The sequence below is a fragment of the Anomalospiza imberbis genome, chromosome 3, assembly GCF_031753505.1.
Source record: "Anomalospiza imberbis isolate Cuckoo-Finch-1a 21T00152 chromosome 3, ASM3175350v1, whole genome shotgun sequence".
In the NCBI taxonomy this organism is placed as follows: Eukaryota; Metazoa; Chordata; class Aves; order Passeriformes; family Viduidae; genus Anomalospiza; species Anomalospiza imberbis.
The window spans coordinates 44,744,974-44,771,987 of record NC_089683.1 but is presented as its reverse complement, the minus strand read 5'-3'; the positions used below and the strand labels follow the sequence as shown (position 1 = coordinate 44,771,987).

Here is a 27,014-nt window from a genome sequence, read left to right as displayed (position 1 = left end):
CGCGCGCACGTGCGCGGCCCGCCGCCTGACTCTGCGGGGCGCGCGGGTGCCGCGTCCACGCGAGACCGCGCGGAGCGGCCCGGCCGCGCAAAGGCCGGGGAGGGCGGTGGAGGGGGGGTGCGCGCGTTTTCCGCGTCGCAGTGGCCGCCGGCGGCGAGCGCGCCCCGTCCCCGCCGGTCCCCGGCCCCGTCACGCGGGGCCGTGTCCCTGAGCGGCGGCGGCCCCATGTGCGAGCGCGGGGTCCTGGGCAGGGCGTGTCGCGGGGCGGCGGAGCTTCTGCCCGCGCGGCACCGAGTGGGCGGCGGGGCGCGCGCGGCGCGGGGGCGCGCGGGGTCTCCAGTGGGAACCGCGCGCGTTCCCAGTGGCAGAGCCGGGGAGGGCGGGGGGTGGGGAGCCAGGGGACGGGGGAGGAGCGGGCCGCTCTCCCCCCCACCCCCGCTCCCTCCCTCCCCTGCCCCTGCCCCGGGGCGGCGGGTGGCGCTGGCCGCGGCGGGTCGGGGCTCGGTGTCCTTGTGCGGAAATGACACACGGTCCCGTCACGTCACGCGAGAGCGCAGCGCGCGGACCCTCGCACACAAAGAGCGGGGGGGAAGCGCGGGCTCCAGCGGCGGCCGCTCCAGCCGCCCCCGCCGCCCCGGGGCTCCCGTGGCCCCGCGCGGAGCAGAGGTAAGTCTCGCTGCCGCCGCTGGTGGGGACGGGCGCCGTTCCACGCACCCCACGGCGAGCGGGGAGCGCCGCCCCAGCGGGTGGGGGAAGAACGGGGAGGGGGGGGGCCGAGGGGGGAAGCGCGGGGCCGGCCCCTCCCCCGGCCGCCCGCGGGCCGGGGCCGCGCTGCCGGGGCCGCGCGGGCGGGGGGCTCTTTGTTCGCCGCTCCGAAGGGCGCTGCGGCGGCGCGGGTGGCGCGCGCCCGGCCCGGGTGCCTCCATCCGCGGGGCCGGGGGAGGGGGGACAGCAGGGAGCGGGGGGGGGGGGCAGTGGAACGGTCACGCCGCCGTCACCTCCACCCTCACCTTAACCCCTTCCCCCTCCTCCCCCGCGCGGCGGCCACATAGATCCGCCCGGGCAGGGTTCGGACCGGAAGCACCAACCGCCGCCTCCGCCTCAGGCTCGTGGGTCTGACCGCGGAAGCGGCCGCGGCCGCGCCGCGTGCGGGGCGCGCGGGGCGTCTCCCGCCGCAGCGCCGCCCCCGGGCGGGGCCTCGCGCCGCCGCCGCCGCGCGCGCCGCTCCCACGTGGCGGCCGCTCCGCCGCCCCTCGGTAGGCGCGGGGGGAGCCCCGGCCGCGCCCGTCCCCGCCACGGGCCCGCCCGGGCACCGCCCCGGGGCTTCGCGGGGCCACGCGTGCCCCGGGAGCCAGGGCCGGGGTCAGGGTCCCGCCTGTCCTATCATACCCGGCGGGAGGAGCGGCGGGCGGGTGGTTGAGGTGGAATTCTTGTGGGACCTTGCTGGGTCGCGCTCTGAGGGGCCCGGTGAAGGGCACCGCGGGGGAACGGGCCGCCCCTGCCCCGATCGTGTCCCGCCAGGTCACCCGCGCCTTCCCCTGCCCCGATCACCCGCTGCCTCCGCCCAGATCGCGCTCACTGCCCTGCCCCGATCACCGCCCGCTTCCCCCTGGTCGCCCGCTGCCTCTACCCTACTTTTCCCTGCGGTGTGTCCACACAGCCCTTTGTAAATAGAAGGGAACAAACTCTGAACCAGCAGAATGCGAGCCGGCCGCAGGCCAGCAGCCATGTGACGGCTCCCACATAGCGTTGACGCAGTCCCAGGGTTTTTTTGGGTTGAAGTGTGAGTAGGGTTTGTCGCTGCCTGACCCATGGGGCAGAGACATCTAAGCAGGGAAAGAGAAACCTTTTCCCTGTTTCCAACTGTAATGATTTACATCTCATAAAACAAATAATTACCTATGTGTACTCATACATTTTCTTCTTATCTCATGCTAAATCAAACTCAGCATTGGACCAGCTGAATTTTTATCTTCACAAAGTATTTTCATAGTTTAGGTAAGTTCAGTGGATAAAAATAAACGGAAGTTGAATGCAGTTTGGAGGAGAATTTGAACTGCCCAAAGTTCAGATGGAACAGTATTTTAAAATAAAAGCAGAGTGAAAGGAGAGAGAGGAAAGCAAAATGTTTTTAATAGACCAGTGGAAAACACGTGGTCGAAGAAAAGACAAATTCATGCATTACTGCTGGAAATAAACCAGGTTAGTGTTTTGCTGATCCCTGCAAGATTAAATTGCCATTTGGTAAAAGTACAGAGGACAGATTGAGAAAACTGAGAAGAGTGATTTTGGATTTGTTGTTGGGTTTTTTTGTTGTTGGTTTTTTGGGGTTTTTTTTAATTTTAATTTTTTTAAAATTTAATCTGCATATTTAACTTAATTAAAACGGAATATGAAAGACCCAAATGAAGAACATGCACTCTTAGTCCTACTGGAAAAATACCCTTGTTGCAGGCTGGCTTCAGTGGAGATTTGAGGCTTCTTGTCGTGCTCCATAGGGCAGCAAAAGAGGTTTGCAAAATATGAAAGTATAGGGATTTTTATTGTCCATAAGAGTAGTGCTTCCAACAACATCTGCTGGTTTCTTAAAATCTTTTTAGTTTTAGAACTTACTATTCATGTATTTGTAGTCAGAATGCTTGTAATGTTGGAGTACTGTTTTCTACAGTACTCTACAGTACTTAATATTGCAAGTGTCAGTACTGGATATAAAGAACAAATTTTATTGAGAAATGACACTGCAGCACCCTACTACCTCAAAATGAATAGAATAGAAAGCATTTGCTTTTAGTATTTCATATACTGTCTACTTGCATTTTGCTCGTTCCTCAGTTAAATGAGGCAACATTCAGATCTCAGTTTCTTTCAGATGGGTGGTCAGTTTCAAATAACTTACCTGGTTTTTGCTTGGTAGCATTTTTTTATTAAGGTGATTTCAGGTATTGGATTTCTTCAACCCTCTGTTTCAAAATTTATTAGGCCTTGTCAAAATTACGTAAAATTTGTAGTCAAATCACTGTCCCATAGACCTGAACAAAAGGCAAACATTGCCTCTAAGAAATACATTTTCCAGCTCAGGCTTGGGGTGGTATTTATGTCTAATTCAGTTGAATTGAATTTGAGTTGCATTGTTTTTTACAAATCAGAGGAATAAAATCTACCCTGAGGATAATTGCAATATTGAAATTATTGAACCCAGTGCTACAGCTAGGAAAAAAAAGATGCAGATTACTTGGCACCCAAAGCAGAGTGCAGAACTTGCAGTTCTCTAGGTTTGCTTCTCAGCCCAGCAGGGGAGCTTTCCAAGAGACAGTCTGGAGAGCAGCACGCACCCAGAACAGGAGGCAGCTCCTGGGCAGCCTGGGCAGAGGGCACACGCCTCCAGTATTTTTTGACTCTTGGACTGCAGGGCTGAGTGCTGAGAATTGTTATTTCCTCTCATTATTTCCAACTGGTCTATAGGAATCAGTCTTCTAAAGCATCACAAGGGACAGAGTTCCACACTGTTGCTAGGCGCTTAGAGCAGCCCTCTTACTCACCTGCTGCGTGGAATGGGACTGCTTCCACCTACCCACACCAGCTTTCAAGGCTCTGGACTTCCCATGGGAAGCTTTGGTTACTTTCTGTGGTTCACCCAGTGCATGTTAGGAAATACAGGCAGAGTCCAAGACAGGGAGCGGAACAGACACTTGAGTGTTCGCTGAGATTAATTGATTATTCATTGTCAGTTGCTGAGAATGAATATCTCTCCAGTGCTTTTGATTGGCTCTGGATAAATCATACTTTAGTTACGTGGCTTAATACCATTGCAATTTTGCAATAAAGTCCTGTTACAGGATGATATGTGTAAGAGGAGGTGCTAATTTTGGTTGTTAAACAGCAGTTCAATGTACACATCTTGTAAAATTTAGCTAGTGTCATCTCCTTAAAAGATCGACTTTTTTTTTTTTTTTGTCTTCCTCATTTGTTTAACTTTTTTAGGATACCTGTGCTGTAAGAGGGGTGTTGTACCTTTCACTGCATGCTGAAAGCTAAGGAAACCGAGCAGTTTATTCTGCATGTCATCAAACACATATTTAATGTTACTAGCAAACATGTATGTCTTAACATTTGCCCAAAATATAGAAGAACAGTTGACCTGTTCAGAAACAGCACTCAAGAACACTTTTCATTATGCCCTGAGTTTTATATATGAAGCAATGTGCCACCGTGAGGCTTTAAAGGGAATAAACTTAAAACATTATGTCTCAAACCCTGCGTTTTTAATAACATTCTTGTAGTCAGTAATGAATAATTAGGGACATTCCTGCCAACCTACATGAAGAAGCTAAAATACTTAGTGGGACAATGTGCATCCAAGAAGCAACTTCTACACTTTTACCATGCATTAGTGAATTGAACAATACAATGTTATGCAAGAAGTTAAATCCTAAACATCAAGCTTCTATAAAACTGATAATCATCAATATTGTTGTTATTATTTAGTGTCTTTTTAAAGGTAGTGATTAATTTTCATTTATGATTACCATTAACAAGTGTGATGAAATCCAAGTTGCTTTCCACATGCAGCATGTGTACAGTTTTATAGTTCCCTGTGTGGTTTTCACACTATTTTTTTTCATTTGTCAGAACTTAGTACATTAGATGTGGGAGTTCAAAGAGTACAGAGTTACTTTAGTTACAAACAGCAGGACAGCAGCATTTTTTTCTGATGGAATCTTTTCGTTCCATTTTTAAGTCAGGATGTGGAAATGATCAGTCAGGTTTTCTTTAAGAATGATTGCAACTGTCTTCATCTTGCACTATGAGCAAGATCTTTTCTCCCTGCCTTGTGCCTTTTTAATGGTCAAAATCATAAGAGGGGTCGGGAAAGCATCCTCCAAGGCAAACACATGAGTAATTCTTAGGTGGTAAGCAGGAGAAGGAGAATGCACATTATGGGAAGATTTAACCTATTAATCAGTTAGGATTCAGTTTAGTTTTGTGTATCAATAACTAGGTACACATTTATGCTACTTTAAAGTAGCAATATGCATTATATTAGATGATATGAGACTGAAATGCATTCTGAGTAATACATTCCGAGTTGCAGTTTTTTCCCTTACTCATAAAATCTGTTGTACCCCAGTGCTTTAAATCCTTAAGGCTTCAGTGCATATTTTGGGTAGGTGCATTTTGGTAAATGGTTCGCATGTTCTGTTCTACATGCAAAAGCAGCATCAGCCGCTGCTGATGGTCGTTAACAAGAAATGCACAGAGAAACATTCGAAAACCTTGTTTTTAAGGTGTTCTTCCATACTTTGGAACTCCCAGCACTGCCCTGTGCATTGAGCTTCTCTGTTAACCATGGGTAATACCATTCAAATGTGGAATGTCATTACCAAAATGATACAACAGTGCAGTTAAGTGTCATGACCTGGTACATTTTTGGAATAGAGGCAGATGTCTAAGTGAGAGTAATCGAAGTAGGGAGTGTTAAGTCCCTTCATTGAACTGTCTTGTTCATTGCCTAGTCTGATGAGAAGAGAGAGCAGGATCTGTGGAAAGGGAATTTGTCCCACAGACAAGGTGTGCCAGGACTCCCCTTCTTTCCCCTACTCCCTTGGATCTGGCTGCTGACATAGCTGTGGGTGTTTGGTTTGTTTTGGAGTCTTTCTTCCAGAGGATTCACCAGAAAACAGGATGCAGTGCAGCATCTGTCTGTATCCCAGCAAAATAAAGCTGCCAAAGCTGGTTTATCTGCCAGTCACAACTTCACAGTGGGCTCCCAGCTTCAGCACAGTGTGTTCACTCTTTCCTAGAACTTGCTAACAGCTGTCCTCTAGATAGCATTGAGTAATTATTAGGCTGAGGATGATAAGTATATTTATCTTCGGTTTTGAAAAAAATACATATAAGATTGAAATATGTTTTGTATACTCAACATGACAAGGAACAACTGTTGGATGTTTGCTTTACTGTATGTATTTCTTACTCAATTGTTTTTGCAGTATTTTGCCCCAAGATATTTTAGACTTTTTTTTAACTCCAGCTTTGCTTATTCTCACAGTCTGGGTCAGAATGCTACCTCAAAACAGACCTTGACACTGCTACCTCTTTTAAAGAGGAAGTAATTATTATTCATAAGTACTGATGCATGGCAAATAATAGTTTAATGAATATGAAAAGTTTTATCTTTAGTGGACTTGAAACAATCAACAAAATTGTTGTTAATCTTACATATATAGGCATGCATGCACAGACACGCTCAGAAACAGATACAGAAACAGAAACAGATACAGGCTTTCCCCCTTTCTATAAATCCTAATTTCCTGTGGAAGTGATGATGCAGTTGCTCTGTTGGTGCCTCTTCGTTGGCTCGCTAGTCACTCGTGGGTCCAGTGTGATCCGAATTTGAAGCGAGATAGTGGAATAAATAAGGTATCATTAAATAGTTGAACCAAGCCAGTGGCTTGCTGGTATGAGGAGAGATTTTAATTCCTCCTTTCCAGCCCAAACCTTGTGCATACTCCTGAGCTGGGCCCTTTACCTCTATGAATTACAAGGAAAGTGACCCCGGAAAAAAAGGAGTGAGTTGTTTTCTGACCGTTTATCAAGATGGAAGGTTAAGGTGGGCACCCATGCTTGACCAAGGGAGCAGGTGGGGCTGCAAGACAGGAAACCAAAGGGACAATTGAATCCTGTCTCTCATCAGAAGCTGTTATATGTTTGATGTGCTTCATTTTCTCATAATACCAGAGTTCTTACAAATCTCACAAAGAAGACAGGAAACTAGATAAGGAAAGAGATTATTACTAGGGCTCCCAAAAATGAAAAAAAGTTGGAGTTGGTGCTTTTTTTTTGGCACCAGAGAGCTCAGATATGGAGCACAGTCTTCCTAGGCTTCATTGGTTCTGACACTGATTTTGACTATTCACTTTTAATTGTATTCTGTCAGTTTTCAGATTAAAAAAACCCAAAAGTTAACACTGTATTTCAAACTTGTTAAACAGTGTTTTGACTCAGTGTTATTTGACCTGAATTCAGGGTAGCTTTGGCCTTCCTAATGTTGTTTTGTTCAGAAAGTTAACTGTTGCTTTGCTTTAATTTTCACTTTCTTCCAGTGTTAAAAAGTGGCTCTTCAGATACACATTTATCTTCTCCCTTCAGTTTGATTTTTTTCTCTGATAGGAATTCTTCTAAAGCATTCTTCCTATTTGAATAGTAGTAATAACAGGAATTAGAAAGAAAATATAATTCCATATATTCCCTCCTAAATATTTTGTGTTGTTTCATCCACTGCCACCTTTTAATCTTCTCTTCTGGCTTTGTGGTTAACATTTTTTACTGTTTTGCTCTGATGAAGCAATCTAGGGTTATATGAAAAATCATTTTGATCTCCATTTTAGAATATTCTGTAATGGTATTGATAGATTTGCTTATTATCACCTCAGGCTCTCACAAAAAGGCTGTGTGTCACACTCCCTGAGCACTGGCACGAGTTGGTCTTGTACCCCAGCCCTCAGAGTCATGCCTAGTGCAGCATGGAAAAGTGTAGGGAAGATCCAGGCAGTAACTATCAATGTATGTGGGATATCAGGGCAAAATATGAACTGTTAGCACAAGGGGATTTTCTTAAGGTCCAGGAGAGCTTTTTGATGGTGCTGTGGGAAGTAGACTGCCGTAGGATTTTTCACAAAGAGCTGTAGTGGCTTTGTCTAAATCTGTAAATACTGTTGAGTTAATAACACCTGGTATTAACCCATATCAGGGCTTATCAGGTGGTTTAGAAGTTGGTGTGGGCGACTTAGTTTCATGCTGTTATGTCTAGAGAGTTTGCAGAAGTTTAAGTGACATGATTATGGTACTGTTAAGCTGGTATAATTGATATATGAATCAATAAATGCAAGTCCTGAAATAGGGAATAATGGTGGGTAAAAGGAAAAGGTATCTGAGGGGTTTGTAGTAGCTCTACATCCAATTGGGAAAGACTTATTTTTATACGTGATGATGAAGACAATCTCCTTTTATCCCCTTGAGGATGCCCTTTACAAGGCTGTATATCGGGGCCATGTGGAAGATCAGCACATCAAAGAGTATCTTGGCTTCAAGGGTGGCCCAGTATAAGCTGATTTTATAAATCTGTGCATCTTTTGTTTGGGTGCTACCCATTGTAAATTGTAAAAAATCTAATCCAGAATGGAACCTCATAGTTACTATTACAGCCATCAAATTGCCTACAGATTGAAATTCATATCTACACAGTACTCAAGTGTTTACAGAGTTTTTTAACAGTATTTTGAGATGTAAAAAAAAAAAAAAAAAAATATATATATATATATAGTATTCAGCATTATTCAGGAGAGAGGTACAGACTGTTTTTCCCTCCACAATGGATTCTCTGTCTTTCTCTCCCCATCTCTCTTATTAATTTCATCGTAATTCCCACTCCTGGGCTGTATGTACCCTTTTGATTGACTGGTTTTATTGACTTGCACTTGTAAAGCAATAATATTCTGGGGCCAGATAAGCATAATGCTGCATGTAGAGGAGCATGAGCAGAGCGTGACAGTTTGCCAGTCACCCGCTCACCAGTTGAGAGTGTCAGTTTGCAGCTGCGTGCCTTGTAAGGGTCAGTGATATCTGACTAAGTTGTTTGCTTTGTAGATCACCCAAGATTTAGAATATCTTTTAGGAACAGTTCAGACATTGATGTTTGCCCCCAGGTAACTTGCAAAATTAGTTTTCAAGTAAACAGAAATACATATGAGTTTTTCATGTGAGAAGTAACACTAAAATCATGCTAGCATAATACATATATTTGCTTTTCCCTACAAAAACAAAATTATTTGGAGACTGACAGAGAAAAAAGACTTAGTGTAGATCTATTATTCTGCTGGAATTGATGCAATTTATCTAAAGATTTTAAAATAAAATCTTACTCCAGCATGTATGATTTATGATGAGTTTTCTTTCTGTGATGATTTTATATCAACCACAAGGACAATATGAAAACATTTGACTGTAATAATAGTGATTTTGTACAGGGTGAAGACTTAATACAGTTAACTTCCATTTATATACTGCCAAGACACTACAGAGAAGGTTAGAATGACTTTTATTTTTCTCTATACCAGAAAAACACACAGAGTTTTAAATAGTTCCCTACCTGCTGTATGTTATCAACAATATAGTTTGCATGTTGATGGATCTATAGATAGCCATGAAGGTTACTGAAAATAACTAGTTATTACAAATATACAGACTGGAAAGACTGTCATCTGTGGGCTGTTAACTCAATACTTCTAGATAAAAAGTAATTACAGGAGGAGAGGTAGATATTCTCTGATTCCAGAAGATGCTGATATTTATTTTTGTATTTTTGTTTTGTTCTTTAGTGAGATAGAAGATGAATTCAGCTGAAATCACTGATGATGATGAAGGTAAAATATTATACTTTGTATAATTTTTGATCAGGCAAAAATACTTGTTGATTTAAAGCATTTGTCACCTAATAAAGAATGCAGTTGGATCAAGACAAATTGCACTAATGTTTTTTTTAAAAGTTATCTAAAATAGGGCATTATCTTTGTTAGTCATTATTATTTCTGCTCTACATCCTTCCTCCCCTCCAAAAAAATCTTCCTCCTGTAACATTATTTGTTTATATTTTAGATTCTTCTTTGGAGAAGAAACTGTCATTTACTGGAAAACTGAATGATTTGACTTTGAGGTGGCCTTAATATAGTCTTACCATAGAAGTATTAAAAAATAATGAAGTTCTTCAAAACACGTTTTCATAAAAAGAAACAAACCACAGAAACAAACCAAAATTATAGTAAGGATGTCATGGTTTTCTGGAGAGGGTGCTTTATCTTTCTAAATGATCTCTTTTTTCAGTAAAAATTCCTAAAAAAAATGTGAAAGTAGAAACAGAAAATGAAGATGAAGCTCTAGACTGCTCAGTAACTTCCAGATCTGCTGAGAAGCACTCACTGGATGGCGCAGTGACTTGCCTACAGGATTCCAACAAACGGAAACAGACCTCCCTTGGCTCTGATGGCTCAGGAGGCCAGCAGGATGCCTTACCCAGCGTGAAGAAGAGACGCTTTACACAAGAGGTGACTTCTCTGTACATGACTGTGATTTTTTTAGTTCATATTTCCTAGGCTAAATTCTCTGCTGCTATAAGTAAAATGCAAATCTTTTAACTAAATTTGAATTGGTAATGAGTTTGTTGTAAAGGTGGCTAATCTAAAGCCAGTTTACACATGGCTGGGTATTCTCTAAATAACATGGAAGTGATCATATTTATGGAATACAGTTAATAGTTATAGGTTAATTCATTTATGTGAATTGTATTCTTGTTGTTCAGCAGATAACATAGGAAGGGGCAGTGATTTGGAGTAACTGAGCATTACTCTGATTACAGTCCCTCTCATGTCACACAGCCCTTCAGCTTGATCCTCAGTGGTAGAATCAGGGCTGTAATTCTTTCTTCTGTAACAAAGATTTAATGTCAGCGAGACCCATAAAAATTAGTGTATTATTTGAAGGATAAAAATGCAGGGATGCAGAAGATTTCAGCCATATCAAGAGTGGAATGTATTACAGCATCTGGTGTGGCATCCCAGCTTGGGACAATCCAGATGTTTCTTTAGCCAGTGAAGGAGATGTCCAGTCTTTTCCATTATCCTGATCTTGTGTTTCACCTCACTAGCAATAGCGGATTTTAACTAATCTCTGCTGAAATTGAGCTAGTTTCTTTTTGTCCTTGTTCTTTTCAGTATGGAAAGCAATGATCATCTGTTCCTAGAAAAAGTCTTCTGCATGTGGGAAAATTCATGTGATGTTGTCCACTCTCAGTCCTTCCTTTCCAAGATTTAAATTCTCTTTTTTTCAGCTCTTCTTCAGGAGTCACCTTATATTTTTGTTGTTCCGTTTGAGAGTCCAGAAAGACTAGTGTCCAGTGTTGGATAGTCACATCTCTCCTGCCACTCTCTAGAGCACTATAATGACCTCCTGTTTTTCACACTCAGCACTTTATTAAAATAACCTAGATTCAAATTCATCCTCTTTTGAATAACTTCAGGCCCTGGGTTATATTTAGTTTGTGACCTATCCTAATGCACGTATCCTTTTCTGCTCTTTTGCTACCTAGCCAGTTATTCCATGTTGTATTTGCACATTTCATGTCTTCTTTATAGCCATAGTTCTCTGTGATTCTTTTTCTTGACTATCATCTCTCTGACTTCTTACGGCTGTTTTTTCCCCTGAATGCCTGTGGTAGGTAGGTTTTAATCTTATTACACGGTTTCTTTCTTTTCCTTTCTCTTTTTCTTTTTACAATTGTTTTCCTTACATTCAGATTCTTAAAAGAGCTTTATAATGGTCTCTGAACTGTGCTTGCTTTGCATTTTCCTGTTTGCCATTAATAAATTTTAAAGTTTAATTTGAAGTTAATTATAACTTTGGATTCATAATATCAGAAGTTGACCCAGTAATAATGATGAAAATTCATTCTTGGCTGACCCCAATGAATCAGCATGTTTAGTTAAATAACCAACCAGAAACAGTCCTCAGTCTTAACAGCATTTTTTAAGTTAATTACTTCTCTAATATGAATATTTTGTTTTAATTGATGACTTTATTAACTATTTCTATTTAAACAATGGAAAAATCTTAGTTATTCTAAATAATGTTTTGCTTGTAGTATATTTTTACTGCATGTCATATAGGCATCTATCTATGATATAAACAGAGCTGTACTTCTTTTGAGCTGGTAATTATATTACTAAATTACTTTTTATCTGAAGACTTCTCTTTTTTTTTTTTTTTTTAATTTTGAATGCCACTTCATAATCAGGAATTAATTTTCCCTTACTTTCTTTAAAAAAAACAGTGTGTAGAAGATGGTAAGTTTAAAAAAGTTATGTGCAGGACTTTTCCATATTCTTATGTGTCTAAAAGAATCTATGTTTCTTGCTCCTATATTTATTTATTCTTTACTCCTGAGCTTGAATATTATGTGTTGTATTCCTACAGATATTTAGACTTTGTTTATTAAGCATAACAAAGGTCATAAATGGACTTGGAGCATTGAGCAGAGCAATAACTAAGCAACTTTTAAAACTTGGCTTAGGATTTCAAGAGAGTATGTGAGAGACTATTTCACAATTTCTTGTATTGGTCGGTGTTTTGCAAAATACTGCGCTTTGCAAATGTTCATAAAATGTTTAGAACATAAAAACTTGCTATGCAACTGTAGTATAAAAAGCAGCACTATCTTACATACATTGAGTTTCATACAAGAATATCTTTGCTTCTTTTTTGATAGTACTTCAGAACTGATAATCTTAAATGGGTGCAGTATTATCTGAAATTAGTGGCTGTTTAAAGATCAGTGTTACAGAAAATGAATTAGTTAAATTGGAGGATTTAAAAAAGCCATGTATTTATGGTGTGGATAGTGCTCTTCCCAGATGGAAATTATAGGCAAGATAATTAAAAGCAAAAGAAAAGAAAATGAGAATGCATCTGAACTAAAATATCCTTAAATATTTTTAAGCCCCAAATGTTTTGTCTTGTCATCTGCTAGGAGAACACTGACTGTGTGTTTCTGAAATGCAAATATTCTGAAATGCAAATCCATCCTGCAGCCAGATCCAGCCACTGAGAGCTGCATTAGTGAAGGAAGAAGTTCAGCTGCTGTCGTAGTGAAGATCTGCTGTAGTTCTTAGCATGCGCACCAGAGCACAGTGTCCAAAACTGAGACTGCAAACTTTAATGATCTTACTGTCAAAATAATGAATTAATGTTCTTTAATACACATTCTAATATTGATTTGGCTTGACTTTGTGTGTGAGGTGCACATCAGTAGAAGTTACCCTCATATTGCCAAGTTTTATTATATAATTAATTAGGGAAAATAAACAGCAGGAAGTCAAATGAGAACTGACAGATACCTGGTGGCCCGTGGCAAGCTATTTAACAGCAATGTGTTTTAGTAGTAGAGAAGGAATTGAGAGAGTCATTTGCTGTTTCTGAAGGAATATTTGGTATATTCTCAGTTAATGGGAGTGTTAATGAAAGAGTGACTTGGGTGGTAGGTCTCAATGGTTGTGTAAGAACTGTTCTTTAAATCTTAAATAGTAAAAAGCTTTGTAATTCAGTTTGTGTGCCTGACCAGAGAGCAGTATTGTGCACATTGTCAGTGGAGATTTTCATGGCCTGTTTTCAGGTAATGTCTATGTGGCAGAGCTCTGTTACCATCTGGAACTACCTTTGTTTCTTCACTGACAAGTATAGGTGGTGTATGACAACTTCAGTCCCAGCTTAGGAGCCTGCAGTTCGGTGGGGGCAATGTGGATTTCAGTCTGCTCGCAGTTCAATCGCTGTTCTGGCTTTGTTATGAGTGGGACAGTCTTCTAACTGGGACCTGGAAACCAGGTGTCCTAGGCACCATGACAGCCAGGGATTCTGCTCACTGAAATGTGTCGCTTTGGCTTTCCATTTTCATTTGATCATCTCTTCACACAACTTTGGATGTGCAAACACAAGGTTTCGTATGTAGGGTAGTGTATTGTGAGTGAGAGCAGAACTTGGAAACAGCTTCGGTTCAGTTGAATGCTGATTTCTAAACTTGGAGTGGAAACCAGCTTGTTCTTTCTGAGTTTCCTTTGAGTATACATTGCATTAGAAATTAAAAAATAATTAGATTCAATTTGTCACTGCAGTAAGCAGATGCCAAGTGTGAGTACACATAGGGACCGCATTGATTTCATGAGTTACAGTGTTACAGTTCTGTTTCTCAAGAAAGTAACCTTAATTCAAGTTCCTCACTGTAAGACATAATGGGGCCTTCACTAGGATTTCAAATTTCTTGTGGCTCTCAGCTCAGACCTGAAGTCTGTGTTTCATTTGATTTAATACTTGAATGCAAATTAACATCTAATTAATGTTCTACTGAACAAGCCAAGAAAATTGTTTCAGTATAGAAACATTTACAAATGTGGGAGTGTTTTCTCATGTTTGAATTCTTTATGTTGGATTTTGATTCTGTTGTACCTGCTTAACTTTTAAGAATTATTTGCAATATCCACGTGTTTGCAAAAAAAACCCCAAATCACCCAAGCCCTGCATATCTACTGTGAGACGATGAAAATGCTTGGTTCCAATTTCAAGCAATGAGGAACAATTACAAATAATCAAGCACATTAAGTCCTTAAGAATTCATTACTGGTTTTATATAATTTATAAATTATATAAATTTATATAGTTTAAATAATTATGAAAGAAATCCATGAGTCTAAACTTCCTTGCCTTGCAGAAATAAAGAAATCTTCTGTTAGGCTTCCTTTTTAAAAAGATATTGTACCAAGGTACTTTCCACTTTTTTATTATTTAAATAGAATACCTTTTAAAAATTAAGTCAATTCTAGGATTTGTTTAGTAGTTCTGCACCATTATAAAGATATTTTTTTAAACCTGTATATAAACTTTTCACATCAGAAAAAAAAGAGAATAAGCATATTTTTTGTTTATAGCCTTTGTGACATTTTCAAAAGCTAACCTAAAGAGAGTGCTGGAATGTTAAATGCAGTTGTTGGAGGCAATGGCAAGGTCACAGGACTAGGAGTCAGAAAATCTAGATGCTATTCTTGGCTTTGTTGCTGACTTGTTGCCACCCAAATTCTTGACAGCCCAAGATCCTCATAGGCAAGGTGAAGCCTAATGATACTTAATTTGGGGGAGTAATTAGAACTCTGTGGGTAGAGAGTACTAAGAATTATTATGGCATTTCTTTTCCATGGAGAAAGCCATAAGCCAAAAAAAGAAAACAGAAAGGAAACCTAAATAATACTTTACTGTATTTTTATTTTTCCTAGTGAACTTAATAAGTTTTATTATTTAACACAACAAGTCCCCTGGAGAAAATTTGACTTTGCATATTTATGTAACAATGCTTGCTTAAGGAGAACATGTTTATAGCTAGTATCTTTAAGGCAGTCTTTCTAATACAGTATTTATTCATTTGAAGGGCTCCCTTTCAAACATGAGGAACAGAGATGTTGGCTCACCCACTCAGGTAAATGCAGAGCAGACAAACAAGAACAAGAATTCTAATGTAACGTGGCTCTGTGAAGAAGAATCTTTCAGTGACATAATCACTCCGTCTTATAAAAAACCTCTCTATGGCATCTCACACAAAATCACAGAGAAGAAGAACCCACCAGGAGCAGAGCAGTTTGCTTCTTATGAATTGTTTGAAAAAATCAACCCTAGCAGTCCCTCGCAAATTCGGACTTTGAACGATCAACGCAAAAGAGACTCGGCCACAGCCATTGCCGTAGCAGCAGCCACAGCAGATTCAGAATCAAATATATATTCTTTGATACAGAAAATGTTTTACACGCTGAACACCCTCAACACCAATATGACTCAGCTTCACAGTAAAGTTGACCTGCTGTCTCTGGAGGTTAGCAGAATTAAAAAGCAAGTCAGTCCAGCAGAGTCCGTTGCTGACTTCAAGCCTCCCCCAGAGTACCAGCTGACTTCTACGGAACTCAAACAAATCATGGATCAAAGCACATCGGGCGGGGACCTGGCTTGCCGGTTGCTCGTGCAGCTCTTCCCAGAGCTCTTCAGTGACGATGAGTTCGGCAGGAGCTGCAGTGCGTGTGGCTTTCTCACCAAAAGGAAACTTGAATCTCTTCATCTACAGCTTATTCGTAACTATGTGGAAGTTTGTTACCCTTCTGTGAAGAATACAGCTGTGTGGCAGTTGGAGTGTTTGCCTCAAGTCAATGATTTTTTCAATAGATTTTGGGCTCAAAGGGAAATGGAAAACAGTCAGCAGAATGTGCAATCATCCAGTTTTTATGAGACTGAGCAGGTCGAATCCTCTCATTTTATGGAGGATAAAGAGCAGGAAGAAGCTTTGTCCTTGGACAGGAGTAATGTCATTGCCTCAGATTACATGCTGGATGCTCAGGATCTCAATGAATTTTTAGATGAAGCTTCTTCACCAGGAGAGTTTTCTGTTTTTTTGTTACACAGACTTTTTCCAGAACTCTTTGACCACAGAAAATTAGCTGAAAGGTACAGCTGCTTTGGAGACTCCGGAAAACAACTGCTGGATCCTCATCGGCTTCAAATAATCCGTAGGTACACTGAAATTTACTTTCCAGATGTGCAAGAAGAAGAAGCCTGGTTGCAGCAGTGTGTTCAGCGAATAAATGATGAGCTTGAAAGTACGTATATGGATGGAAGTGAATGTGACCAGATGAGAGATGACTGTTACGATTCTTCTAGTTTACCAGATGATGTATCAATCATAAAAGTGGAAGACAGTTTTGAATATGAAAAGCCTGGCAGACGGTCAAAAAAAATTTGGCTTGTACCCATAGATTTTGACAAACTTGACTTTCCCCCTCCTGATTTTGATGTCCCTGTGCCAGATTACCTGTTGAACAAAGAACAGATTAAAAGCATATATGAAAGCAGTCTTTCCATAGGCAACTTTGCTTCCCGGTTGCTTGTTCTCTTATTTCCTGAACTATTTACTCATGAAAACTTACGGAAGCAATACAACTGTAGCGGATCTTTAGGCAAGAAACAGCTTGACCCCACTAGAATTAAATTAATTCGACATTATGTGCAGATACTGTACCCCCGAGCAAAGAATGACAGAGTGTGGACATTGGAGTTTGTTGGGAAGCTTGACGAGCGGTGTCGTCGAAGAGACACGGAGCAAAGGCGCTCGTACCAACAACAACGGAAAATCCACGTGCCAGGGCCCGACAGGAGGGAATTTCTCACCTATGCAATAAACCCTGAGAGATTTCGGGAAGAATTTGAAGGGCCACCGCTGCCTCCAGAAAGAAGTAGCAAGGATTTTTGCAAGATACCACTCGATGAACTTGTTGTTCCTAATCCAGACTTCCCTGTGCCTTCTCTGTATTTGCTGTCTGATAAGGAGATAAGAGAGATAGTACAGCAGAGCCTGTCGGTCGGCAACTTTGCTGCCAGGCTTCTCGTAAGACTCTTTCCTGAACTCTTTACTCCGGAGAATCTGAGACTGCAGTACAACCATTCAGGTGCTTGTAATAAAAAACAGCTTGATCCCATCAGACTGAGACTGATCCGTCATTATGTGGAGGCAGTTTATCCTGTGGAGAAAATGGAAGAAGTTTGGCATTATGAATGTATACCGAGCATCGATGAAAGGTGCCGGCGTCCTAACAGAAAAAAGTGTGATATACTGAAAAAAGCTAAGAAAGCAAAAAAAGTGACAGGCTCTTTAAACTGCTAAGACTTTGACCACTAAATTATTGTCAAGAGTATGCTTTGGTTTAGACTAAAGGGCCTGTCAGGAGCTGAGGGTTCTCAGCACCTGGGACAGTAAAGCACTAAATTTGTTGCGTTTCAGTGTGTGTGTTGCATTTCTGTTGGCACCGCAGCAGTGGGAAGTGGCTGACTACATTTGTACATGGGTAAAGACCATCAGTGACAGCTATAAATGACTCGCTAAGAGCATGATATTCACTGGTGCAAATACATGTATTGAAACTATTGCTCCACTCCCCATTTCTGCATCTTCCTTTTCTATCACTTTCTAATAATAAAGGATTTTTTTTTATGGTTGTGCTCTTCAAGAGCAGTTTGTCATTATACCATTATAAACAGTATTTTTAATTAATTTGGATTTTGAAATGTGTAGACAAAGCTTAATTTAAATTTGAAAGTGCCATTTTCATTGGAAATCATTGGAATATTAGACTTTTTGTTACTGCTTCTACAGTACTTCAGCTTCACACTTGTTTTGTTCTTCATGATACTGAGGTATTGGAAGTTATAATGTGTCAAAGAGTGGATTAGAATGGTGTCATTTGCATTTTTGACTGTTACATTGGTTTTATTTCTAAAATCAAGAATTTCTGTTGAAGACTTGAGACATGAGCATAGACACCATGTGAACAGGGTTTTTTTTTTTTGTATTGACACCACAAGCTTGATCCTGCCCCTGTGAGTTCTGTAATTGTTTTGTCCAGTGTAACTGCTGGAGTGACTGAGGGTTGCTCGTCTTGGGTAAAGCCAGCAAAACAGACCCAAGCCTATACCCATGGAATGTCTTCCCATCATCTGCTTGTCACCCTGTTTATAAAATAGCAGAAGCAACAGCAACATTAAAAAGACCCGAAACAAAAACTTAAAAAAATTTTAGACCTTACTTGCTATCAAAATCATGATTCCAAAGGTTTCCAGTGTTGATATTGAATTGCGTATATAAAAAGTATGTGCAAAGATTGGTTTTGTGGTGAAATCCAGTGTTTCAGGGTCCCAGCATATGAGCTGTGGTAATGTAACTTACTCTTTCCATGAATGCAGTAGCATCTGGATATTTTGGTTGTAGGGATACAGAACTCTCTCACTTTGCCAAATTGTTTCAGTGTAATTAGTAGCTATTTGGAGACCTAACTGTGTATGTATAACTTAGGTTCATATGGTCAAGTTTGCATCATGAATATGTTTGAGTGTAACAAAGACCATCCAGCGCCCAATATGAATTTGCTGTATGACTTGTCACTGGAGAGTGCTGCTTTAAAACTAGTTTTCTTTCTTTTTTAAAAAAAAATAATACTGATAGAAATGGTGAGAGAGAGTCAATTATGGATTCTTAATACAGTAAGGACAGTGGTTGCCTATAGAGCATCACTGGAACACCTTGGAGCAATTGTTGATGTTCTCTGTGGTCTTTTTTTGTTGTTTACTTAGATGGGTCATAGCAAATTTTAAGTCAGTTCCAGTGTAATTTTCTATTTTAGCATTTGTAAGGAAGTACAAAATATTTGATATTTTTACTTCAGATTTTTAGACTTTATTGTTCTTAGACTCATATTGATCCCTTTAAAAGGAAAACAAAATGGTTTTCCTGATGGCAAGAACTAGTAAATGTAATGTGTTAAACTGGGAGTAAATCATAGTTAGTAGCATTTGCTCATTTTGCCCATATGCTAGAAACATTCTCAGAGAATGTATGAAAAAAGTCATGAATGTACTAAACAACACATTGATACTGTTTATATCCATTTAAATGTTTCCTGTTGGTTTAAGTAATAGCAGACCATACTCAAAATGGATATCAGAGCAAATACGGCTATAATAAATCGAAATCATTTTACCAAAGATAAAGAACTGATACCACAATGTCTGCATCTGTTCATTTTAGTGCATAAATTTATCAAATTGAATGTATCAGAAACCAAGACTCTCTTGTCATTGTATGCTACCTAGAAACTCCGTGAAATTTTTTTTTACATGCACTTTCTTGGTATATATAAAATAATGGAAGATCTTAACGGCTGTTTAATTTGTGGTTGCAAATGGCTGGCCAAAAGGTAAGAAATACAGTTTTATTTTCATATCTTAATGTCATATGTTTCACCACATAGTGATATCAAAGCTCTCAGAAGAATTCAATATATATTGAACTTTTTTACAAGGAATAGATGTTACTAGCTAGCATGCGAGTTTGAGACATACTGGCTTTTACTGTAGATGTTGATATTAAGTCAAAAATCAGTCGATTGATATTATCTAAAAAGTAGTGAAAAAAACAATTTGACAACTTTGACCATAAAAATGAAAATTTTTGAAACTGAGTATAAAAATATTTTTGTTGTGTTTTTTTTATCTTCTTATTGCTGTGTACATTCCTTTTGTCCAACTCTTCACAACCCTTTCATGATTCATTTGATTGTATGATTTATAACTGATATCAAGAAAATACAGACATATAAATAGTGGCATAGTTCACTAACAAAAGCTCTTGCAGTGCATCTGAAGTACAGCCACTTCATCCAGTTGGTCAGTCTTGTAAATATATTAAAGGTATATTATTTTCATACAAGAGCAATGTTGTCTGGTGATTGTTCAGGTACAAGCAGGATTATTTTCCTATAAAGTCTCTTACTAAGGTCTGAGATAACCTTAGGTAATTGGACAAATACATAAAGGAAAACACCAAAAGTTTGCTGCAGCCATTTAGAGGTTCTTCTGTTTTCAGACTTCTTCTGTTTAAAGGCATAAACTTAAAATTTTTGGCAGTGAAAATGTGATAGGAGGGTTGCTAGACATTTACGTGTTGGGTGCATACGTAGCCATGCACACTGACTTCCTATGGATAAGCATGACTTTCTACCTACCCAGTTAAGGTGGGTATCAAGTGTCTCTACTTCTTAGAGTGTAGCTATATCAGCTTTCAATAAATATTGAACAGCCCATTTCTAAGCTTTCTAAAAGAAACAGTGAAGTATTATTATTTATTTTTGCATCTTACGCATTTTCTACAACTTAAACATTTCCTTAGATGTTCTGTAAAAGTATAAAACGGCACATAAAAGAGAGGTGACATATACATCAGTTTATTGCCTGTTAAGTGTATTCAGGTGACAGAATCAACAACAAATGTGTTGGCAAATGAGAAAAATCTTAACTTGAAATCACTTAGTTATGTTGATGCAGTACAGCCAACAGTGTTTCATGTTCTAAAAAATGTTTTTGACTTTTAAAATTATTTTCAAAATGCATATAATTTATTTCTAGGTACATTTTTTAAAATCTGTCATTTGTCTCTTTTCAATTATTGTTTGATATTTATGTTGTAGATGTGAGAAACAGAATTGTGTGCTCAATGCTCTACAAAGGCACACCAGGTCTAGTTTCATGCTGGAAGGGGCTAAGATGAATCCTACATCCCCAAGAAGCCCAGAAGATAATGTACAGGTTTTATTTATGATTTATTTTCATTCAGATTTTGTTTTGCTGATTAAAGCAATGTGGAACAGCTGAAAAATTCAATGTCTTAAGCTTGCCTTGATGACAGGGCATAAATTGACTAATGCTCTTACTTACAAAGGTACATTTTAGTTGATTGCACTTAAAATTTATGGAAGAACAAATGTGGCAGGTTTTTCTGAGTAAATGAAACAAACTCCATCACTGTCATTGCAAACATTTCTTTACTGCCTTGGTTTGACTTCCTGATTTTTTTCCATTATTACTGCAAGTCAGCACCAATGGAGTTACAGATTTTTCCTCAGAAACATTTTGAAAGTATGTTTTTTAATGTTTCTGAAATTTATAAAAATAAATAGATGAAGTTATGGTTTAGTTTCCTTTTAATTCTCTCTTAAAATTGACTTTGCTAAGAAAGGCAGAACAAGCAAGACACACACATTTGTCTTCATCCTTTCCTACCTACTTTTTTTGGTTGTAGTAAATGTTAAGACAGATTAATTTCTATTACTAATAGTGCTTTCAAATCCTTATTTTGCCCTAAAATTCATTAATGAAAACTTCTCGCTGGTAGTAATAGTTGTATTTTTTATAGAAGTATCTCACAGAATACATTACACCTGTCTTTGTTACAGCTCACATAAATCCTGTTCTGAGAGGTCATCTCTCCTGCAGCAGAGTGCCAGCTGAAGGAGCTGCCCTGGCTTTGCCAGTTCCAGTGCTGGAAGCAGATGACTCCTAACAAAACCAAACCTCCATCACATTCACATTTTCCATGTACCTTGTCTGACTGGCAGGAGATAAGGCCTTACACTGTATTATTTTTACCCACCATATTCCTTTTAATTTTTGTAATTTTCTGGATGCTGTCATTTCTAGCTAAAGGCCATGGAATTGTGGTCCCCACTGAGCATTTTTCTTTCAATAACAATTCAGAAGGAAGAACTTTGATTCCCGTGGGAAAGGAAGAAGTCTAATAGAAGAGAAATAAAGCTGTTCTTTTCCCACTTCTCCCCTTTCTTACTGACACCCCAAGACAAAATTGAATGGAGCAACTTTTAGCTATGTTTTTAGCTTTGTTTTCCCTAATTTCTGTTTTAAAATTTAGTGAAACTGACTTCCCAGTCATAAAATGGGTGAAATTGCTACATGTCCAATCACACTAAAATTGATGTTAATAGACGGAAAGAAATTATTACTGGATATTGGAGGAAGATCAGCTAATTAGTATCTATACACACAGAGAACACACACACACAATGTCAAGTAATCACTCCCAATTTCCTTCACAAATTTCATTATGGCAAAACAACTGTTTATCCTTGCTTCCAGAGGCATTTTATAGTCTTGTGTGTTAGAGGTCACTTCTCTGAAAGGCAAAATATTCCTTTAATCGTTACACTTCCAGGAATGTCCCACTTTGGTTAGCTCATATGGTGGTGTGTTAGGGAGTTCTACAAACATTTCCTGTGAGAAGAAAATCCCAAGGTAACTGTCAGCAGTGGGAATGAGTCACTTGATAGGATTGCGTCCTACATGTGAAATCTGACCCTTTGTATAAAAGCAAGAGTTTGGTATTACGTCATGTAATGTCTCTTGCTCCCTCTCTCCTTGTTCCAAGTGTTCAAACAAAAGAGGGTCTCCTTCCCTGTAGTGCTTGTCTGTATGCAAAAGCACTGGAAACCAATGAATTTTAGCTTCAGTAGTGCTCAGATGTGCATGGCTCACATGCATCCCTTTGCATTCCTTTCCCTTCCATGCCGAGCACTGTAATTTAGTGGGTGCTGAAGGCAGGCTATCTTGTTCTGACATGCCATTACAGGAAAAAAGCAACCAACTCCCAAAAACAAAACAACAAATAAGCCAAACCAACCAACCAACAAAACCCCAAACCCCCAGAAACCCCCCAAACCCCAAACCCCCATCAGAAACACTTGGGTGCTTTTCTGTTCTAAGAAAAAAAGAATTGCTTTTTATGTGTGGCCAGAGGAGTCAGGGAATACACCTTGCCTCTCTGTCAGTCTGTAGGCAGCAGAACTCAGAACCGATTCAGGAGTGCCAGCATATGCCTGCTTTAGTTGACCAGGCTCTCTTCTGCCAGACCCAAGTCCAACTCCTGTGGGAGCAATTCCCCAGTATTCCTTCACAGGGCTCTCTGTCCCATGCCCTTCTCCATAATGCAGGCTGGCCCACATGCAGCAGATTCTGCAGCTGTGTAGCACTGCTCCTGCAGCAAGAGACACATGCAAAGCTGGCAGGTAATGCTGCAGGCTGTGCCAGGGTCAACGGGGTCCTCCACCCACAGTCTGATAGTGCCTGCCTCTTATGGGACCAGGCAAAGTCATCTGGATCAGATCTTCCATCTGTGTAAGGGCAGGCAGGCTGCACATTGCAGGTCCATGCCTTGACATCCAGCATGAAGGTGGGTTTGCCTGTGATCAATGCAGACGTGGCTTGGACAGCACAGTCATCTGGACAGCCTCTTGTGAACTTGTCAGTCACTTCTCAAGCTGTCCAAGCCTCCCCTTTCCACCTCTCAGCAATATCTTCATGAAGAAGCCCTTTCATGTAGTTCCTCCACCACAGAGAGTGGTTGATCCCCAGATCAGTTTATGTGTGCTTTACATGCCCCCTACCAATCCTGCAAAAACTGTGCATGTGACATGCCTGTTCCTACACCTCCCAGAACACATTCTGACCCTCCTTTGGGTCACAGTTTTAGCTCCCATGATATTTAAAGGCTGCAGAAACAAGTGCAACCTGCGTAGCAGTGTCTGACCCCAATAAAAAGGTCTGATCAATAGAGAAGCTTATCCAGGACAGATCAGTGTAGCCAAGCAGAACAGCTACTCACCTTCCTGCTGCCATAGTTTTCCTCTGAGATCACCCTGCCTTGTGACTGAAGCTTTCTATTTTGAAGCACATGGGTACAGTTCCCTCTTCAACCGCTTCAATCCTGAAACCACAGAGGGCTGTCTCACGCATCACAGGACTCCTTAGGAAGTCTGCCTTTCTTTTCCTTAGCTCATACCACTGGTGGATTAACACATAAAACTTAGGAAAGCCTGTTTCTACCTTCTGCTGTCAGTGAGGGCCCCATTTTGGTGACAGTCATAGAACCACTGAATGATTTGAGCTGGACAGGACCTCTAAAGGACATCTAGTTCCAACTCCCTGCCATGGGCAGGGACACCTTCCACCAGACCAGGTTGCTAAAAACCCCATCCAGCTGGCCTTGAAGACTTCCAGGGATGGGGGATAATTGGACAACTTCTTTCAATGTCTCACCACCTTCAACATAAGAAAAAAAAATTCTTCCCTGTATCCAATGTAAATCTATCCTCTTTCAGTTTAATAGCAGTGCCTCTTGTCCTGTCACTACAGGCTCTAATGAAAAGTCTCTGTCATCATTAGGAACAGGCTAGGTCTTGATTGTTTGTACTCATCTACTTTAGTTTCCAAAAGGCTTTTCCAGAAGTTAAAACTTCAACTTTTTGGTGTAACACTGTATTTATTTTCTGTTCAATTCAAATTAACTTTCTAAATGCTCTTTGGTATGTTAATGGGTCTCAGGAATGCAACTTCCCTCCTCATCTTGGATGCCAGGAAGTTGTTGACTATTTTGTTGTTGTTGCTGTTTTCATCCTGCACAGAACAGACCCTTTCAGAAAGTTAATTTCTTCACATCCATACCTTAGCTATTACCAAGCCACAGAGCATTCCTGGAATTTTTTGAGTGGGGTCTTCCTCTGGTCCTGCATGCTCTGGTGTAAGCTACTACTGCTGGAGGTGACAGACAGTGTATACATGCTGACAAGCATTTGACAGATTGCTGACCACTAGCTGGAGCTCATTGACATATTACAACACACCTCTCTACTTGTTTCTCTCAGCACCCCTGGAGATTATGGCAGCCACTTAGAATAGCAAGAATAAGTGGAATTGGGGAACAGAAGATGCATCTCATTTATTTCCATTGCAGCTGGTGCAAGTTCCAACAGAGTGGTGACAGCAATGCTCACAATGAAAGTACAGCCTGCTGTCTTCCTCTGGGTGCTCTGCAGAGTCCCTTCACTTCTGCAGAGTAAGGATCGCCAAAATCCCCTAGGAAAGCTTTCCAGGATCATGTCCTCTTAAGAGCATTTTTTTAAAGGTCACTATGACTGTAAATCAATAGCTAGACATGTATCTGCATCTTTAAAAATCTACACAATCAGGGAAAAAAACCAACAAACCAAGCAAAACAAAATGAAAAACCAAAACCCAACCAAACTAAAAAAAAAAACAAAACAAAACAAAAAAAAACCCAGAAAACAAACAAATAAAACCCCAAAACCAAACCAACAAAACAAAACCAAAACAGCACACATTTTAGCTATGTCTGAAGAAAGCAAGAAACTACTTTAAATCCTTCACTCAGCAGCCATCACTTTGAGGCTATGGAGAGGTACACCCTGCTTAAACACAGCTATTAAGTAGCTGTTGGCATGAAAGAAAAAGTGTCCTGGAATATGCTCCTGTTGCCTCTTCAGGGCTATCTTTGTCCTTCTGGGCTCCCCAGTCTAGGTTGGGAGCAGAGGCAGACTGGATGAACAGTAGCTACCTGCTCCTACTGGCTAGCTTTCCTGCAGACACACACCTCTATGTGGCTGTCTAAACATATATAAACAGTAAAAAATCTGCATGTTTCACAGTTCATCCAACAAGTTGTGTTGGAGGAAGCATGTTTAATGTCACCAGTGCATGTGGTCATTCCTGAGATGGCTGTCCTAAGTGACAGTATTTTCCTGAATTAATACAGACATGAGCTTCTCACCCCAGTATGGTCTGACCTTCACTCAGCTCCTTACAACGCCTAAGTATTAAATATCCACCTAAATGCCACAATGAAATTAATACATGACAATCTGAGATTTCATCTTCCTCTGCATGGTTAGTTAAACAGTAAAAATCAGCAGCAATTCACAGACCTCCTCACTGATCTGCATCCTCCATGAGAGCAGAGTATCACTGCCATGCTTTACTCATAACTTCCTGACACACCTGGTGAGAAGATTGGTCTGGCTAACAGAGAGCTTTGGCTGGAACTCAATAAAAAAAGGAGAGTTTATGACCTCTGGAAGAAGTAGAAGGCAACTCAGGAGGACTACTGGGACGTTCTGAGGTTATGCAGAGAGAAAAGTGGAAGAAAAAGGAACTTAATCTGGCTATTGCCATAAAATACATTATAAATGTTTCTATAAATACATTAGCAACAAAAGGCTGGCTAAGAAGAATCTGCATCATTTATTGGATGGGTATGGGTGGAAATGTACTGACAAAGAAGGTTGAGGTATTTAATGCATTCTTTGTTTCAGTCTCTAATATAAGAACAGTTGTTCTGCAGGTACTCAGACCTCTGAGCTGGACAACAGGGAAAAGAATGTAGCCCCCATAATCCAAGGGGAAATGGCCAGCCACTAGCTGTACCATTTAGACACAAGTCTGGTGCTGAATGACATTCACCTAACTGTACTCAGGGAGCTGGTGGAAGAGCTCACAGAGCCACCTTCTATCATTTACCTACAGTCCTGCCTCACCAAGGAGGCTTCGGGTCACTGGAGGTCAGCCAGTGTGATGCCCTTTTACAAGAAGGGTTGGAAGGAGGATCTGGGAAACTACAGACTGGTCAGCCTGACCTCAATGCTAGGGAAGGTCATGGAGCAGATAATCTTGAGTGCATCATATGGTATGGCCAGCACAACCAGGGCATTGGGCCCAGCCATCACGGCTTTGTGAAAGGAAGGTCCTGCTTAACCAACCTGATCTCCATCTGTGATAAAGGGACCTCCTGAATGAATGAAGGAAAGGCTGTGGATGTTGCCTACTTGGACTTTAGTAAAGCTGATATTTTCCACAGCATTCTCCTTGAGAAACTGGCTGCTTATGGCTTGGACAGGTGCACTATTCACTGGGTAAAAACTTGTCTGGATGGCTGGGCCCAGAGAGTGATAGGGAATGGTGATCGTCTCTTCTCCCAGACAACAAATGTTTTGACAAGAGGGAGGAGACTCAAGTTGCCAAGTGAGTTTTAGATTGGATATCAGGAAAGACTTCTTCACTGAAAGAGTTGTCAAGCATTGGAACAGGTTGCCCAGGGAAGTGGTGGAGTCACCATCCCTGGAGGTATTTAAATGGCGTGTAGATGTGGCACTTAGACACATGATTTAGTGATGGGCACGGCAGTGCTGGGTTAA

The 27,014-nt window shown here is 40.8% G+C and overlaps 1 protein-coding gene across 2 annotated transcripts; it reads left to right on the top strand.

Moving 5' to 3' along the window:
* The first annotated feature begins 409 nt into the window (after positions 1 to 409).
* Positions 410 to 19,180, top strand: BEND3 (BEN domain containing 3). Of its 2 annotated transcripts, none has more exons than XM_068184186.1 (4): positions 410 to 666; positions 9,378 to 9,422; positions 9,880 to 10,100; positions 15,020 to 19,180. In XM_068184186.1, the coding sequence occupies exons 2-4, from the start codon at positions 9,389 to 9,391 to the stop codon at positions 17,291 to 17,293; spliced, it is 2,529 nt and encodes an 842-aa protein (XP_068040287.1). In that variant the 5' UTR covers positions 410 to 666; positions 9,378 to 9,388; the 3' UTR covers positions 17,294 to 19,180. The 2 variants fall into 2 exon arrangements, with proteins under 2 accessions (XP_068040287.1, XP_068040288.1); XM_068184187.1 differs by lacking the exon at positions 410 to 666 and adding an exon at positions 1,802 to 2,202.
* Positions 19,181 to 27,014: the final 7,834 nt, after the last annotated feature.

Excerpts from the sequence above, each read along its gene's own strand:
- BEND3 (XM_068184186.1), top strand. The coding sequence starts at position 9,389 with ATGAATTCAGCTGAAATCACTGATGATGATGAAG. Across the intron at positions 9,423-9,879 it reads AATCACTGATGATGATGAAG|TAAAAATTCCTAAAAAAAAT; the intron begins GTAAAATATTAT and ends CTCTTTTTTCAG. Across the intron at positions 10,101-15,019 it reads AGAGACGCTTTACACAAGAG|GGCTCCCTTTCAAACATGAG; the intron begins GTGACTTCTCTG and ends ATTCATTTGAAG.